The sequence below is a fragment of the Hemiscyllium ocellatum genome, chromosome 7 (assembly GCF_020745735.1).
Source record: "Hemiscyllium ocellatum isolate sHemOce1 chromosome 7, sHemOce1.pat.X.cur, whole genome shotgun sequence".
Lineage (NCBI taxonomy): Eukaryota > Metazoa > Chordata > Chondrichthyes > Orectolobiformes > Hemiscylliidae > Hemiscyllium > Hemiscyllium ocellatum.
The window spans coordinates 89618430-89637523 of NC_083407.1; the positions used below are offsets into that span (position 1 = coordinate 89618430).

At 39.2% G+C, this 19094-nt stretch overlaps 1 protein-coding gene across 5 annotated transcripts in view; it reads left to right on the forward strand.

Moving 5' to 3' along the window:
• Positions 1-19094, forward strand: part of pikfyve (phosphoinositide kinase, FYVE finger containing) — a 154231-nt gene that overhangs the window by 27655 nt on the left and 107482 nt on the right. For all 5 annotated transcript variants that reach the window (XM_060827485.1, XM_060827484.1, XM_060827486.1 and 2 more), the window contains exons 3-5: positions 6630-6824; positions 17511-17629; positions 18710-18881. In XM_060827485.1, the coding sequence (XP_060683468.1) occupies positions 6630-6824; positions 17511-17629; positions 18710-18881 (486 nt within the window). The remainder of the gene's footprint in view (positions 1-6629; positions 6825-17510; positions 17630-18709; positions 18882-19094) is intronic.

A 19094-nucleotide genomic window follows, 5' to 3' on the forward strand; every position in this document is an offset into this window, starting at 1 on the left:
GGCATGTGTTCGTTGGTATGCATGAATATATGGACATTTAGTATGGCGTCTTCTGGAGTACTATGTCCAAGTCCTCTGTCATCGAGTTATAGGAGGGGTATTATTAAGCTGGAGAGGTGTCAGAAGAGATATACAAGGGAATGGAAAGTTTTGGTTATAAGGAGAGGCAGAATAGGCTGAGACTTTTTTTTTCACTGGACTCTCTGAGGTTAAGAGGTGATCTTATATAGGTTTATAAGATCATGAGGGACATAGATGAGGTGAATGGGATGTGTCCTTTCTCTAAGGCGGGTGATTTTAAGAGTTGGGGACGTATTTTTAAGGTGAGAGGAGTAAGTTTTTTTTAAAAAAAAATGACCTGAGGGGCAACTTATTCTTGCACAAAGAATAATTCATGTGTGGAATGAGCTTCTAGAGGAAATGGTGGATGCAGTTACAGTTACAAAGTTTAAAAGGTATTTAGAGAATTACATAGGTAAGAAATGTTTGGAAGAATACGGGCCAAGCACAGGCAGGTGGGACTAATTTAGTTCTGGATTATAGTCAGCGTGGACTGGTTGGACTGAAAGGTCTGTTTCTGTGCTGTATGACTCTACAACTCTATAATGTGCAAGTGGCAAGGTTGCATTTACACTTTAGTGCTTAATAATAAATGCGTATCATGCTTTTAAAACTACTGAGAAATTCTAGGGTTACACGTTTTCTTGTTCAAACACACTTTCTTCTGTCAGTTAAGAGCTAGGAAAGTGGTGCGTAGGAATGTTCGTGTCATTTCACCCTTGTCCAGATGTAACTCCAGCATGGCACAGTTATATTTTATTACATTTTGTTCAAGGTTAAGCACTTACATGACTTAGGAACATTACCAGTACAGAACAGGGATTGTATGACAGAGATGTACAGCACAGAACCTGACCCTTCAGTCCAACTTGTCCCTGCTGACCAGATATATCAATCTAATCAACCCCATTTGCCAGCACTTGGCCCATATCCCTCTAAACTCTTCCCATTCGTATACCCATCCAGATGCCTTTTAAATGTTGTAATTGTACTAGCCCCCACCACTTCCTCTGGCAGCTCATTCCTTACATAGACCACTCTCTGTGTGTAAAAGTTGTCCCTTGGGTCTCTTTTTTTTGCCTTTCCCCTCTCACCCTAAACCTATACCCTCTAGCTCTGGACCACCACCTCCCCCCACCCAGGGAAAAGATTTTCGTCAATTTACCCTTTCCATGCCCCCTCATCTCTATAACTCTATGACTCATGATTTTATAAACCTGAATAAGGTCACCCCTCAGTCTCTGACACTCCAGGAAAATAGCTCCAGCCTAGTCAACCTCTCCCTATAGCTCAAACTCTCCAACCCTGGCAACATCTTTGTAAATCTTTTCTGAACCCTTTCAAATTTCACAACATCCTTTTGATAGGAAGGAGACCAGAAATGCACAGGATATTCCAAAAGTGGCCTAACCAATGTCCTGTACAGTTGCAACATGACCTTCCAACTCCTATAGTCAACAATCTGACCAATAAAGGAAAGCATACCAACTGCCTTCTTCATTATCCTATCTACCTGCGACTCTACTTTCAAGGAACTATGAACCTGCACTCCAAAGTCTCTTTGTTCAGCAGCACTCCCTAGGACCTTATCATTAAGTGTATAAGTCCTGCTCTGATTTACTTTCCTAAAATGCAGCACCTCATATTTATCTGAATTAAACTCCATCTGCCACTTCTCAGCCCATTGGCCTTTCTGATCAAGATCCCGTTATAATCTGAGGTAACCTTCTTCGCTGTCTACTACACCTCCAATTTTGGTATCATCAGCAAACTTACTGACTATACCTCTTATGCTTACATCCAAATCATTTATATAAATGATGAAAAGTAGTGGACTGAGCACCGATCCGTGTGGCACTCCACTGGTCACAGGCCTCCAGTCTGAAAAACAACCCTCCACCACCACCCTCTGTCTTCTACCTTTGAGTCAGTTCTGTATCCAATGGCAAGTTCTCCCTGTATTCCATGAGATCTAACCTTGCTCACCAGCCTCCCATGGGGAACCTTGTCGCACTCCTTACCGAAGTTCGTATAGATCACGTCCACTGCTCTGCCCTCATCAATCCTCCTTGTTACTTCTTCAAAAAACTCAATCAAGTTTGTGAGACATGATTTCCCATGCACAAAGCCATGCTGACTATCCGGAATCAGTCATTTCCTTTCTAAATACATGTAAATCCTGTCCCTCAGGATTCCCTCCAACAACGTGCCACCACTGCCATCAAGCTCAGTGGTCTATAGTTCCCTGGCTCTTCCTTGCCCACTTTGGCTATCGTGGTGCCACTATTTAGTAATGTCCAGTCTTACAGTACCTCCCTATGACTATACATAACATAACTATCTCAGCAAGGGGTCCAACAGTTACTTCCCTAGCTTCCCACAGACGTCTATGGTAAACCTGATCAGGTCCTGGGGATTTATATTCTTTTATGCGTTTCAAGACATCCAGCACCATCACCTCTGTAATATGGACATCTTTAAGATGTCACCATCTATTTCCCCACATTCTATACCTTCCATGCACTTCTCCACAAATACTGATATAAAACACTCATTTAGTATATCCCCCATCTCCTGCGGCTCCACAGCCTTTCTGATTTTTGAGGGGTCCTATTCTCTCCCTAGTTACCCGTTTGTCCTTAATATATTTATAAAAACCCTTTGAATTCTCCTTAACTCTGTTTGCCAAAGCTACTTCATGTCCCCTTTTTGCCCTTCTGATTTCCCTCTTAAGTATACTCCTACTGCCTTTATACTCTAAGGATTCACTGAATCTCTCCTGTCTATATCTGACATATGTTTCCTTTTTCTTTAAACCAGAATCTGAATTTCTCTCGTCCTCCAACCTTCCCTACACCTACCAGCCTTTCCTTTCACCCTAACAGGAGCATACTGTCTTTGGACTCTTGTTATCTCTCTTTTTTTTTTGAAGGCTTCCCATTTTCCAGCTGTCCCTTTACTTACGAGCAGCTACCCCCGATCAGAGTTTGAAAGTTCTTGCCTGATACCATCAAAATTGGCCTTCCACAGGTTTTTAACTTCAACTTTTAGTTTAGTGATGCTTTTCCATCACTATTTTAAAACTAATGGAATTATGGTCACTGGCCCCAAAGTGCTCCCCCACTGACACCTCAGTCAGAGCCCTGCCTTTTTTCCCAAGAATAGATGCACCTTCTCTAGTAGGTACATCCACATACTGAATCAGAAAATTTTCTTGTACACACTTAGCAAATTCCTCTCCATCTAAAGCCTTAACACTATGGCAGTCCCAGTTTATGTTTGGAAAGTTAAAATCCCCTATCATAACCACCCTATTATCCTTACAGGTAACTGAGATCTCCTTATAAATTTGTTTCTCAATTTCCCGCTGACTGTTTGTTTGGGGTCTGTATTACAATCCCAACAAGGTGATCTGCTGCATAGAATTTGTGCTCCGCTTCGGTTGGTCCAGCCTACTAATGAAACATTCATTCTGTTTGAGGTTCTCCATTCACTGGCTCAAACCTATCTGCATTTACCTTCATGTGTTGGGCAATTTTGTATGGAGTTTAATCTGTTTGGGCCCATATCCTCTTTGGTTCACACTGATATTTGGTTCTATTCCATTCCTTTTGTCCTGGTTGTTCTAAAGCCTAATCTTGTAACTGACCTCTTTGTCTACAGGGATTGTTATTGATATAGGTCTTTTGAAAAGTTTGGGTTGCCAATGAGGTGGTCAGTGTGTTTTTGAGTGCCTTTCACACAGGTGAGAAGAGTTAGCAAACCCCTTATTTCCATCTTTCAGGGGAAAGTGGAGAGGGTTGGTTGAGTGGTGCCCAGAGAGGTAAGGCACTTTAAGGCCCTATCTTTTGCTTGCCATATGAGATCAAAACTGTTTCTTCTTTAATCTTGTCATGCTTCTTACAGGACACATGTACATAGGCTGATTATCTTTTATATTCTTCATTAGGTCTTTGGTTTAGAATTCTGATACCCCATTATAAAATATAGATACCCTATCTTGTGTCAAGTTGATAGCTTGTTACTGTAATGACAGTAACTTCATATTTTTGCTGATTTCATTAAGTAGGTAAATACTTGGAATCCTGAATCATAGCATCATGCAGTACAAAACTAACCCTTTGGCCTATCAAGTCAAGCATTGACAAATAAAACCCTCTTAATCTACACTAGTCCCACTTTCCAGCACTTGACCCATTGCTTTGACTGTTATGATACTTCAAGTGCTCATCCAAGTAGTTGTGAGATTTCCCACCTCAACACCTTCCAAAGCAGTGCATTTCAGATTCCCTTCACTCTCCGGGTGAACAACATTTCTCCTCTAAATCTACTGCCTTTCACCTTTAAAATTATGCCTCCTTGTGTTGACCCTTCAATAAGGGGAGCAGCTACTTTCTATCCATCCTATGCATGCCCCTTTATCTATTCTATCTTAATCAAGCCCCGTCTCAGTCTTCGCTGCTGTAAAAACAACCTGAGCTTATAATACTCTCTTCATAGCTACATTGCTCCACCCCAGGCAACATCCTGATGAATCTCCTCTGCTCACCCTCCAGAGCAGTCCTATTGTTTGGTGACCAGAGCTATACACAGTTCTCCAGCTGTGACTTAACCAAAGTTTTGTACAGGCCCAGTGTAACCTCCTTGCTCTTATAATCTCTGCTATGACTTATAAAGGCAGGTTCTCGTATACCTTCTTAACTACCCTACTAACCATCTTGCAATCTATAGGATCTGTGGACACATACCCTAAAATCCCTTTGTTCCTCTCAGCTTTCTAGTGTTCTGCCACGAATTGATTATTTCCTTGTCTTGTTTCAACTTCTGAAATGCATCAGCTGACATTTATTAGGGTTAAATTCCATCTGCCACTGATCTGCCCATGTGACCAATCCATTTATAGCACCTTATAACGTGTCCCCTCCTCCTTCACAGTCAACTACCTGGCTAATCTTCATGTCATTTGCAAACTTACATATCATTCACTCTACATTTTCTTCTGTATTGTTTATTTATAAATTTCTCCTGAATGATAGGGGCCCCAGTACTGATCTGTTTGGTATGCTACTGGACACTAGCCTTTAATCACACAAATAAACTTCTACCACTATCCTGTGTCTCCTACTACTAAGCCAATTTTGGGTATTACTTGACAAATCACTCTGAATCCTATGCCCTTTACATTCTCTATGAAACTCCCATGTGGGACCTTAGTCAGACCATTGAGTATAGGAGTTGGGAGGTCATGATGTGGCTGTACAGGGTGATGGTTAGGCCACTTTTGGAATATTGCATGCAATTCTGGTCTCCTTCCTATCGGAAAGATGTTGTGAAACTTGAAAGGGTTCAGAAAAGATTTACAAGGATATTACTAGGGTTGGAGGATTTGAGCTATGGGGAGAGGTTGAGTAGACTGGGGCACATTTCCCTGGAGCATTGGAGGCTGAGGGGTGACTTATAGAGGTTTACAAAATTATGAGGGGCATGGACAGTAGAAATAGACAAAGTCTTTTCCCTGGGATGGGGGAGTCCAGAACTAGAGGACATAGGTTTAGGGTGAGGGGGAAAGACATAAAAGAACCTAAGGGGCAACTTTTTCTCACTGAGGGTGGTGTGAGTATGGAATGAGCTGCCAGAGGAAGTGGTGGAGGCGGGTATCATTACAGCATTTAAAAGACATCTGGATGGATATCTGAATAGGAAGGGTTTAGAGGAATATAGGCCAAGTGCTGGCAAATGGGACTAGATTAGGTTAAGATATCTGATTGGCATGGGCGAGTTGGACCGAAGGGTCTGTTTCCGCGCTGTACATCTCTGTGACTCTGAGTCTGGTAAAGGCTTTGGTGAAATCCATATAACCTGCATCAACTGCACTACCCTCATCTTTACACCTGGTCGCCACCTCAAAACTCAATCAAATGTTTTCCACAGATTTTAGTTTATGAGTTGCCAAACATACTTATCATTACATTTCTGTTTGATACAAAAAAAGTAACCCATAAAAGGTTAAAGGTGAAAGCTTCTTATTCAGAAATGTGTGTTACATGTACGTGAGTGACAACAATATTTTATCAGTTTTTGGTGATTGCGTATATGTTTAATTAGTCTAAAATCATTATTGAAAATATTTAATACAGGTTCAACATGTAGAATAGTTTTTTCCAAGGTTTCTATATTTGTTTCCTTCTTCATTCCCCCCAACACGCTCTGTATGAGGTAAATTATATGAGTTGCTGTTAGTAAGGAGTAGCATACGTTATTCTCCACGTCATTTGGTAACTAAACCAGAAATAATGTTGGTGTCTCAATAGATTGTTCAATCTTTGTTTCTGGGGCTACATTTGAAAGTATGAGAGCCAAGAATAAATTTATTGAATAAAATGGCATGGATAATACAGAAGATGGGAATTAAAGTAAACAGCCTGACGGTGTAGAGATGAAGAGTTAGCAATGTTTATCATCAGATTTTTTTTATACAAAAGTGTTTATTGATTAGAAAATCTAAATTGTTACTTTTCATGTTTTTTGAAAATCCTGTCGTCTTGTACCCTTTCTTACCCCAACCTTAGATGATGGAAGACCAAACTCTTCATATCGAACAGGCCTGACTCAAAGTGAACCACAGGTTAGAGAAGAAAATTGGTCCAGCCACCAAAGTGATGACCAAGCATATTTAAGATCATCATCACCTTACAAAAAACAACATGCAAGGGAAAACCCACGAAGAGCATCTAGTGCATCAATGGTCAAATCTCAAGGTGCAGGTGAGGAAAAGCTGATGAATGATTTTGTTATTTTAACAAGTGTTGTGAATTACATTCAATCTAATAGTGTGCAAAGTATTCATTGCTGCCCCACAATTTATTCACAACTGGAAGGTGGCTTTCACAAAAATGGAGTTTCATTCTTTCAATAATAATTTTTAAACATCAAAAATGATATGTTTTTTTTTTCATTCTGTCTTGGTTACCTTTCCCAATCCTGTATTTTGTGTGCGCTCTCTCTCGCTCTCTCTCGCTCTCTCTCGCTCTCTCTCGCTCTCTCTCACTCTTTTGAATCCTGAACATAATTTATGTTGAATTAAGTATTCTAATTCGCAATTCCTTTTAGATTTGCTTCAATTCGGTGGAGTAAGAAAATGTGCCATTACTTGCCTCTTTCACACGGGTCCTAGATTTCCTTTAAGAAGATAGTCTGTTTTTGTTTTCTAATAACTGAACCTTTAGTTCAAAACCCATACTTTGTGAGTAATTGCAAGTGTAGTAAACAGCATGTGACGTTTGTTGATTGATCACTGCAACATCAAGATGATTGTCTTGAAATATGCATCTTTCATTAGTGGATAAATATATAACCAATGTATCTTTCAGGTTTAGATCCAGAAAACACATTTTATCATATTTCTAATGGCAATACGAAAAATTACATGAATAACATAGCTTTATGTGATGTATCACTCTATTCTGCATGTTACTGAAGTGTATGTGCTCTAAATTGCAACAGTTAGTGTTCCAACAACAATGTTCTTTTCTTTATAATGGTTGGAACTGCTACTGAGTTCAGCAGTCTGAGTAGAATAATAAAATGTTTTGTACTGTGTGGCTTTTAAATTGTCTTGTTTGCATTTTTTTTTGCAATAAAACAAGTTACTTAAAATGCTGTTAGCTAAGTAATGCCATGATATTTTTATTAAGCAACTCATATAAATTAAACAAAATAATGTACTGTACAGAAATTTCTGAGTTACAATTCCTGATGGGGATTTGGATATAAATTCTGGACTTAGGCAAGTTCGATAAATGTGTAGAGAGAAATTCTTTCCCCATTTCTGGAGCGTTTCAGCAACTCCTTTCACCGCCACCCACTCTGGCCATTCCGCCTCCCATTCCAGGTAATCCACCCCTTCCTGCAGGGCAGGTATTCTTTCCCTTGATTCAGCCCCTCATTCACCCAAATGCTAAACTCAGCCCTGCCGTTGCACCCCACCTCTATTGCTGGCATGCCTCCTCCCCAGCTGAACATGTAGAGATTCTCCCATATCTTGAGAGTTAGTTCAATCACAGTTGAGTTCTCTGAAGCCTTTTTTTAAAACAAATTAACATTTCACTTTAACCCACTTTCAAAAGAATAATCATTCTGGCTGCCTACTTCTGAAGTTCAATTTGTGGTAATATTGAATCCAGGCACTTGGATAAGTGGGGTAGCATTGCAATCAACATATTGAACTGACCAATTAAACAGTATGGACTGACTAAGAGTGTATTCAGTTAGCTAATTAATTTTCTGTGAACTAATACAATGCTAACAGAGTCAGTTGCTTCTATAACAGTCATTATGATTTTAATGATATTGAATCATAAAAGCTAGTGTGGTTGAGTCTTGCTTTGTCCATTGATATAAAATATTGTAGCTGGATCACTTTTGTAGTTATTAATTTGTGACATTAACTGTGGTATAATTTATAGCTATTCCTGCAGTTTTCAGACAAATTACATCTACACTGTTTCTCTTCAATCAAATGTGCTATAAAGAAAGTGTTTGGGTTGGGCTGTGGGAGAATAAATAGAACGGATTTGAAATTTTGTGGGAAAAAAATGTTTAGTGGTTAATCCTCCAAATCACCAGTTGATAATTGTGCCAGGCTTTAAACGAGCTCCTGTTTTCAAAAAAAAAAGTCCATCTCGTGCATTATAATTTTAAAGAAAATCGCAGTCATGTACTTTAGTGAATGCTGTCAAACCCAGTGGGTCTGTTCCAACATTATCCATAAGGCATCCCAGAAATATCTTCTCAACTGTCTACGTTTGGCTTTTGCTAGTTGAGTGTTGAGAGTGGGGCGCTGGAAAAGCGCAGCAGGTTGGGCAGCATCCGTGGAGCAAGAGAATTGACATTTCCGGCATAGTCCTTCATCAGGAATGATAGGTTTGAAGTAGCAAACCATGTCTCATTATACCATACTGCAGATGTTTACAGCATGCTTGATGATTGCTTGTCCTCATGGAAGATAATGCAATACACATGAGGGAAGAGTCAAAAAGGAAGGCAGAATAAACCTATCTAGGAAAGTATACATACTTGACAATAGCATGTCACCATGACTGTTGTGAAAAAAATACACAACCATACAATAGGAGAAAACACGCCCATTTCTAATCCAACTATAACTTTCATTTATGTAGAATCTTGTGAAGTAGGTGCTTCACAGTAGCATTAGTAAACAAAGTTTAATACTGAGAAAACAAATCAGGTTACAAAAGCTTGGTTAAAATACTTGGTTGTATAAATGTCTTAAAGCAAGAGGGAGGTACTTTAGTGGAGAGACCTTGGGAAGGAATTTCTGGACTTTAAATTGTGGCAGCTGAAGTACTGATAGGAAAAGAAGTTTAAAATACAGCTAACTTCAATTTAAAAATTACAGGTGATTAGATGGCTTTACGGCTCTATTGAACTTGCATACATTGGTACACTTCCATATATTAGGGCATATTTTCACACAGGGAGGCTCAGGGTATATTAAAGAATTCCATTTCAATGTCTCCTGCATCCTTTCTTACCTAGTACAATGGATCCCATTGCCGTTAGGGATATTCAGTCTATTTCACGAGGTCCAGCTCAGAACCTTTGTACTGTTGCTCCCTCCCTGTCTCATACTGGCTAACCGCTTCAACTACCTCTCTGGAGTTTGACCCTTTGCATGAAGAATTTCTACCCTCACTAACTTGTGATGCTCAACATGCCTTTCTTTTGCTATAAACTTTCCTTTTAACTCTTGTAAGGTTTCTCTTTTCTTTTGCATTCCCTTGAACTATTTTATAGTGCTTCCAATTCCCACGTAACACACAATATAATTCTGCCTGTAATTGTTCCGGCAGCCCTTTTAAATCATGTTTTTTTCTATTTGTTCACAGGATGTGGGCGTCCCTGGCTAAGCAACATTTATTGCCCATCCTTAATTGCCAGAGGGCAGTTCAGACTCAACTACATTGCTGTGGGTCTGGAGTCAAATGTAGACCAGACTCGATAACAATGCAGTTTCCTTCCCTAAAGGGCATTAGTGAACCAGATAGATTTTTCTTACAATCGGCAATGAATACATGGTCATCATTAGACTCTTAATTCAAGCTTTTTTTTAAAAATTGAATTCAAATTCCCCTGTCTGCCATGACCGGATTCAAATTCAGAACATCATGGGGCGGTGGCTCAGAGGTTAGCACTGCTGCCTCACAAAACCAGGGACCTGGTTCAATTCCCACCTGTCTGTGTGGAGTTTGCACATTCTTCCTGTGTCTGCATGAGTTTCCTCCGGATGCTCGGGTTTCCTCCTACAATCCAAAGATGTGCAGGTGAGATGAATTGGCCATGCTAAATTGCCCACTGTATTAGGTGAGTTAGTCAGGGGTAAATATAGGGTAGGGGAATGGGTTTGGATGGGTTACTCTTAGGAGGGGCAGTGTGGACATGTTGAGCTGAAGGGCTAATTAATCATTACCTTGATCTCTGGATTAACAGTCCACCAATAATACCACTAGGCCATTGTCTCCCCATTTGACTTTTTGTTTGACTTTGATACTTCAGCAGCTGTTTGGATTCCTGTGTACCTTGCCTGTAAAGTAACTGACAGGGATTTCAAAATTGTGGTACTTTTGCTCTTGTTTACTCTGAGCATCTTCAGATCTTTGATGCAATTGTTCTTAGGTGTTTTTGGATCTAATGGGTTTCAAGACTTGGGCTGTGATTTCTGTCTTTTTTTTGTTGTTTGTTTTTCTTGCCAGCACATAATTGCCAATTTCCAGTTTTCCTTTGATAAATGGTGCTCTTTGGTTTGTGTTTTAAGTACCTTTCTGGTTGCTCAAAAGGACAAAAGGCCTCTTTTTATACAAAACTGCATAAGTTGAAGGTTATTTAATGGAAGATTGCTGTTGGGAAGAATGAGTCAAATATTTGTTATCTTTATGTAATACATATCTTGGAATTGAATTAATTTCCAAAACTTTCATCTGAAGATGTCAATTATAAAATAAAGTTTAAAACAAAAGTTGCACGCATCATTTTAAGACGGTAAAATACGTATATGTAATTTCTGGTAGTTATTACCTTAGTTGTGGAAGTCTATCTTAACTCGATTAACATTCCAACAAAATCTGAACGAACGAACGAACACACACACACACACACACACACACACACACTTATATATATGTAATTTATCTCTGGTTTCAGTTCAAAGTTAATTTAGGCCTGCTTATTTGGTTGAAGATAGAAAATAAAAAGCCCAAAAGGATAGTGAACACTACTGTCTTACACAGGAGAGGCATCTTTGCTGAAAATTCCTTAATCTTGTTGGGCATTGATATTTTCAATATGGTACATCTCTATGTTGGATAATAATCTACTTCTAAATAATTCTTAAATACTGATTTGATGGGACGTACTTACAACAAGCTTTCATTGTGTTGCTAGCCATGCAGACGTGATCCTGGATCCTTCTCAGTTTCAAAAAAAAAGCATTATTGTCAACAATGCTGTAAAAATGGCAAAGCATATTTATATGAGGAAACCTGGATAATTGTCTACATCAACTCCATTTTGATTTTTATCTCCAGATTAGCTTAATGCACTCTTGCTAATGTTTACAACAGGCTCCATTTTACATGTCTTTTTTCAATTGTACTGAAAAATGTGTTGCTGGAAAAGTGCAGCAGGTCAGTCAGCATCCAAGGAGCAGGAGAATTGACGTTTCGGGCATAAGCCCTTCTTCAGGAAATGACATTTTCACTCGGAAGAGCTTATGCCCGAAACGTCGATTCTCCTGCTCCTTGGATGCTGACTGACCTGCTGTGCTTTTCCAGCAACACATTTTTCAGCTCTGATCTCCAGCATCTGCAGTCCTCACTTTCTCCTATTTTCAATTGTATACTGTTTTTGAGGGTTTCGACTGATTTTTTAAAAAGAATTCTTCAAGTTTTAGTTCTTTTACTTTGCATACTTTTGCTGCATAGTTTACGGGGCTATGATATATATTTGTAGAATAATTTGTTCAACTGCAATCCTGTGTACCATATATAAAACTGTTCCAGTGCTGTTTGTCGAATGTAGTAAGTTTCTTGCTGTCAGTGTCTTTGCTGTCTTTACAGTGGTTACAAGCATGTTTCAGATTTCTTTTGGTTTGTGTTTTTCCTGTTTTCCTTTTCACTTCACCTTTTAAGTTTTATCTTGAGTGTCCAATCTAGTTCCACTTGTAATGACGAAAGCACAAAAAAAGGCAAGTGTATGTTTGAACCAATGTCACACTTTAGTTAATCTTCTATGAACTGAAATTTAAAAAAAAAATTTACTCAACAAACTACACACATTGCTCAATTGCAATATACAGACCTTACATCCTGTCTAACAATAGAATCAATAGCAGATTGTCATGACATTTTGTCACTGGTATATGTCATTGCTTTAAGAAGTTTACATGCACAAGTGCATCTGGCCCCATTGAAATATTTCCAATTGCTTTATGCTAACATTGCAATGCTGAGGATTACTTAAAGACAAATAATTACCAAACTGAGTTCCTTGAATAATAGACATGCATTGTGGCAAAGCAGTACCTTGTTTGAATGGATAACCATATCAGTAACGTACGATAATAATAACGATTTGGAGATGCCGGTGTTGGACTGGGGTGTACAAAGGTAAAAATCACACAACACCAGGTTATAGTCCAACAAGTTTAATTGGCAGCACTAGCTTTTGGAGCGCTGAGGAGCTGGTGTTGTGTGATAATAAAAGTACTGAACTCAACAATGTATATTAAAATAAAGTAATTTATTAGGTAATTAAGAAAATTTCTTGTGAAGGAACACAAAATAGGAAAAAAACTGACAAAATTGTAACTAAACAAGATGTGGTAGAGGATATTAATCTACTCTTGGGAATTAAGGCAGGGCAGGTGACGGAGGTGTCAGTGGGGGGGAGCACACTTTGGGGCCAGCGACCATAATTCTATTAGTTTTAAATTAGTGATGGAAAAGAATGGACTGGATCTAAAAGTTGAAGTTCTAAATTGAAAGAAGGCAAATGTTGACAGTATTAGGCAAGAACTTTCAAAAGCTGATTGGATGCAGATGTTTGCAGATAAAGGGACGGCTGGAAAATGGGAAGCATTCAAAAATGAGTCCAGCGACAGTATATTTCTGTTAGGGTGAAAGGAAAGGCAGGAAGGTGTAGGGAATGCTGGATAATTGGAGAAATTGAGGTTTTGATTAAGATAAAGAAGGAAGCATCTGTCAGGTACAGATAGGTGAGTTCGAGTGAACCCTTAGAATATAAAGGCACTAGGAGTGTACTTAAGTGGGAAATTGGGAGGGCAAAAAGGGGGCATGAGACAGCTTTCGCAAGTAGGGTTAAGGAGAATCCAAAGGGAATTTACAAATACATTAAGGATGAAAGGGTAATTAGAGAGAGAATAGGGCCCCTCAAAAATCAGCAAGGCAGCCGATCGGTGGAGCTGCAGGAGATGGGGAGATACTAAAAGAATATGTTGCATAAGTGCTTACTGTGGAGAAGGACATGGAAGATATAGAATGTGGGGAATTCAATGGTGACATTTTGAAAGATGAGGAGGTGCTGGATGTTTTGAAACACACAAAAGTGGATAAATCCCTAGGACTCGATCAGGTTTACCACAGAAGTCTGTGGGAAACTAGGGAAGTGATTGCAGGGCCCCTTGCTGAGATGTTTGTATCATTGATAGTCCCAGGTGAGGTGTCAGAAGTCAGAGATTGGCTAACATGGGCCACTATTTAAGGAAGGGGTTAAGGAGAAGCCAGGGAACTATAGACCAGTGAGTCTGATGATAAGTTATTAGATAGAATCCTAAGGGACAAGGTTTACATTTACTTGGGAAGGCAAGGACTAATTAGAGATAGTCAGCATGGCTTTGTGCATGGGAAATCATGTCTCATGAACTTGATTGAGTTTTTTTTTGAAGAAGGAACAAAGTGGATTGATGAGGGCAGAGCAGTGGATGTGATTGTAAGGCGTTCGACAAGGTTCCTCACGGGAGACCAGCAAGGTTAGGTCTCATGGAATACAGAGAGAACTAGCCATTTGGATACAGAACTGGCTTGAAGGTAGAAGACAGAGGGTGGTGATGGAGGGTTACTTTTCAGACTGTAGGCCTGTGACCAGTGGAGTGCCACAAGGAACTGTCTTGGTCCTGTACTCTTCACCAATGGTATAAGTGATTTGGATGTGAACATAGGAGGTATACTTAGTAGGTTTGCAGGTGACACCAAAATTGGAGATGTAGTGGACAATGATGAAGGTTCCCTCAGAATACAATGGGATCTTGATCAGATGGACCAATGGGCTGAGGAGTGGCAGATGGAATTTAATTTAGATAAATGAGGTGCTGCATTTTGGAAAGGCAAATCAGAGCAGGACTTATACGCAGTTTCACAGTTCCTTGAAAGTAGAGTTGCAGGTAGATTGGATAGTGAAAAGGCATTTGATATGCTTTCGTTTCTTGGTCGGTGCATTGAGTATAAGAGTTGAGAGGTCATGTTGCGGCTGCACAGGATGTTACTGAGGTCACTTTTGGAATATTGTGTGCAGTTATTGACTCCTTCCTATTGGAAGGATGTTGTGAAACTTGAAAGGGTTAAGAAAAGACTTACAAGGATGTTGCCAGGGTTTGAAGATTTGAGCTGTAAGGATAGGTTGGGGCAGTTTTCCCTGGAGCATTGGAGGCTGAGCGGTGACATTATGTAGGTTTATGAAATCATGAGAGACATGAATAGGATAAATAGACAAGGTCTCTTTCCCTGGGGTGGGGGAGTCCCGAACTAGAGGGCATAGATTTAAGGTGACAGGCAAGATATAAAAGGGACCTAAGGGGCAACGGTTTCATGCACAGCATGGTACGTGTCTGGAATGAGCTGCCAGAGGAATTGGTGGAGGCTGATACCATTACAGCATTTAAAAGGCATCTGGATGGATATATGAATAGGAAGGGTTTAGAGGGATATGGGCCAAGTGCTGGCAAATTGGTCTAGATTAGGTTAGGATATCTGGTCGGCATGGACAAGTTGGAGTGAAGGGTCTGTTTCCGTGCTCTACGTATCTGTGACTCTATTTACATTGCTGATCCTCTCAATTTGTACTTTAGAGTTGCAGTAAATTGCTAACTTTCCTGAATGTTTCTATCTTCTCAAAACTTACTGTGCACCATTTTCGTGTACTGTGATTCCATCCTCACTTGTCTGAGTTTAAAAGGGGAAGAAAAAAGAAAACTTGCGTCCTGGAGTAAAAGGTACACACTGCATGTGGCTTGCAATACACATTTGCAGTCTGCCATATTTACCGTTACAAGGTAACCCTATGAGTAGTGACGGTATGAAGATGCCAGTGTTGGACTGTGGTGTACAAAATCTAAAATCACACAATACAGGTTATAATCCAACAGGTTTAATTGGAAGCACTAGCTTTCGGAGTGCAGCTCCTTCATCAAGTGGTTGTGGAGTATAACGGAATTTATAGAAAAAGTTTACAGTGTGATGTAACTGAAATTACAAATTGAAAAATACCAAACCAAAAATAACAAACAATCCAGGTCTTTTTCAATATCTAATTTCAGTTACATCACACTGCAAACTTTTGCTATAAATTTTGTGTCTTACAATCTTATACTCTGCAGCCACCTGATGAAGAAGCAGTGCTCCAAAAGCGAGTGCTTCCAATTAAACCTGTTGGACTATAACCTGGTGTTGTGAGATTTTTAACTGAGTGGTGGGAATTGCTGTATGACAGCCTTTAAACCCCTTTATCTTTATACAGATCTGAGTGCTGAAAGCTACATAATGTTCTTGGTTGACTATATCTTCCAGTGATGCTACTTATTTTTATTCCTACTGAGGTATTGGCACATGGTTTTAAATTACACCTGTATGTTGGCATTGTGGAAGTATAAAGGGTGTCTTTCCCACTCATTTGCCCAGTGAAGCTCTAATGTTTAGAGTTATCCATTAATTTTTATGTTACTAAGTGGTGTAAAGTGTTAAATTTTTTTGGTGCATTAACAATGATTTGCGCATTTATTTAGCTCCCATCGATCACGATCAACAAAATAATTCAGTGGCAAAATATGGGAATTGGTATTCCACAAGGGTTCATGGTAGCACCACTACTGTTCACAGTTGACATTAATGATTTGGAAACAAAATAATTTCTGATTTTGAGTATGCTAACAAATTGGGGAACGTGGATATAATTAATACTGAGGAGGACTGTAATAAAATAGAGAAGACAATTAATAATCTTAGATATTGGGCAAATAATTAGATATTAATACATACACAGAAAAATTGAAATAGCATATTTGATAGATTATGGAGGCCACTTGTTACTTAGAAGATGTAAATCTAGGTGGAGATAGAATGTAAAGGGATCTCGAGTACAAATTCTAAATCAACCACTGAAAGTTGTGCCTTAATCAAGGTCATTTAAAAATAAAAGGACGCTGAGCGCTACACTTTCTATCTGGATGGATAGAATTTAAAAAAGTAAGGAAATTATGCTAATCTTGTATCAAACTTTGTTTCCATCATGCTTTGAGTACTGCGTGCAGTTCTGGATACCATGTTATAAAAATGGTGCTGTAGGGGGTACAGAGAACATTCAGTGATGATGTCAGAAATATGTGGGTTTTTTAGAATAGATTAGATTAGATTACTTAGTGTGGAAACAGGCCCTTCGGCCCAACAAGTCCACACCGACCCGCCGAAGTGCAACCCACCCATACCCCTACATTTACCCCTTACCTAACACTACGGGCAATTTAGCATGGCCAATTCACCTGACCCGCACATCTTTGGAATGTGGGAGGAAACCGGAGGAAACCCACGCAGACACGGGGAGAACGTGCAAACTCCACACAGTCAGTCACCTGAGTCGGGAATTGAACCCGGGTCTCAGGCGCTGTGAGGCAGCAGTACTAACCACTGTGCCGCCCATAAAAGTCAGGAAAGGAATGGGTCTTCTCTTCTCTTGAAAGTGAAGCCTGTGTGGTGACTTAATAGTAGACTTTTCATTATCAGAACTTTATTATATACAGAGAGGAAATTTTCTTTTGTAGTGAAGTGCATAACTAGAGGCGATCAATATAAGATAGTGACTGAGAAATTCAGTAGAGGACTGGAAGAAAATTCAAATGCAGAGTAGTGAGAATGTGGAAGTAAGCATTACCACAGTAAGTAGTTGAAGCGGTATTATTGAAGCATTTAAGGGGAAGTCGAGAATGAGGAAGAAAGAAATAGATGGTTATCTTAGATTTAGATGAAATAAGAGAGGAGCAGAATTGCTCCATTGGCAAGTTGGATCAAATTGCTTATTTCTTTGTATAACTGATGTAACCCCATGAATTAATTCGATGTTTAAATTGTTTTTGATTTATTAATTAGATGGTCCTAGAAAACCAGATGTGTCGATGGGAAGCCATGATCCTCGAACAGCAGTACAACTAAGGAGCCTTACAACAGTTTTGAAGCGCTTGAAAGAAATAATGGAGGGAAGAAGCCAGGTACAATACATAGTAAACAAAGTTAAATTGTTAACCTCTCCAGCACGTAAAATTAGAAAGGCAAAACGGGCTCAGAAGGCAGGAAAAACTGCAACAAGTGCCGATGTCTGACCACCCTCTAAACAGCTATATAGAACCTTCATATCCTCATAGAAAAGATTGCATCAAGCATAAAAACATAAAATGCTGCTAATATCTGGGCAGCAAGTTTGTTGCCAAACTGAAAAGTATAGAGAGCAGAGATGACCATGAGTTTTCATTAACAAGTACAATATCTGACTACTTTGAATATCTTCAATCCATCGTTCCTATCTTTTAAATACAGAAAGTCACTCAGAATGGTGCACATTTATGCAGAATTCTGCAAAGAAACTGGAAAAAATAATTTGTTTGCCATCTTATGTTTATTTAATTATGTTGGCAACACCAACACTTTGGGCAAAAGGAATCATTGCAAAACGTTTCAAGAAGGGGGAACAGAAGTTATTGTAACAAGTGTTGTGATGTTGCATTACTGTCTTGCCCCAAGTAAATTTTCATGCAGCTGCTACCAACAGAATTAAGGTGGCCATTGTTGGATAAGCTTGATGTCTTGGAAAAGTATTTCAGAACGGATAAATAACATTTTTGCAGATAACTATCCCCAAGAGAAGATGGACTTCCAATGGTCTAATCCTGAGAATGACTGACATGATCCCTAACTAGATATGAAATTGAAAGCTAAGGAAGTGAAGAGCTGAAAGTCTGACCAGAATAACTGCAAGACATACAATAAACAACTGGAGTTTAGGGGAAAAATGAGAAAATATTATGACATGATCTGTCACTATCTTGTACCTCAGTGTTATAAAAGAATGATATGAATTGCCAAAATTTGATTTTTGTTCCGCCTTCATTCTTGTTCAGATTGTAATGCTGAAAAGTTTAAGTTCTCTTTAGAGCAAAGTTGTATATCAAAGTGCCAAAGAAGGAGGGACTGGAATCAGAAATGTTTATTTGTAATGCATGCGCATAAGTTCTATTATGTTTTTATAGTTCTAATCACTGAATCCTCAATTGTTTCCTGGTTTTGCAAAATAGGACACTGATTTGAAGCAGTACTGGATGCCAGATAGTCAATGTAAAGAGTGTTATGATTGTAATGAGAAGTTTACCACCTTCAGACGTCGACATCACTGCCGTTTGTGTGGACAGATCTTCTGCAGTCGTTGTTGCAATCAGGAAATACCTGGGAAATTCATGGGTTATGCTGGTATGTAAATACGAAAGTCAATTTGAGGTTCACGCTTCTAAGTTTGCACCAGCAATTGATTAATTTAAACGCCTGAAGAGGGCAAGTGATAGTTTTGAGTACATTATGGTGGATTAAATAGTTGAATATAGCCAACAAGTTTGTTATGGAACAAGAAATTATACAGCATCGTTTAAAATGTTTAAAAAGAAAACAAAGTGGTTGCAAGCTTTA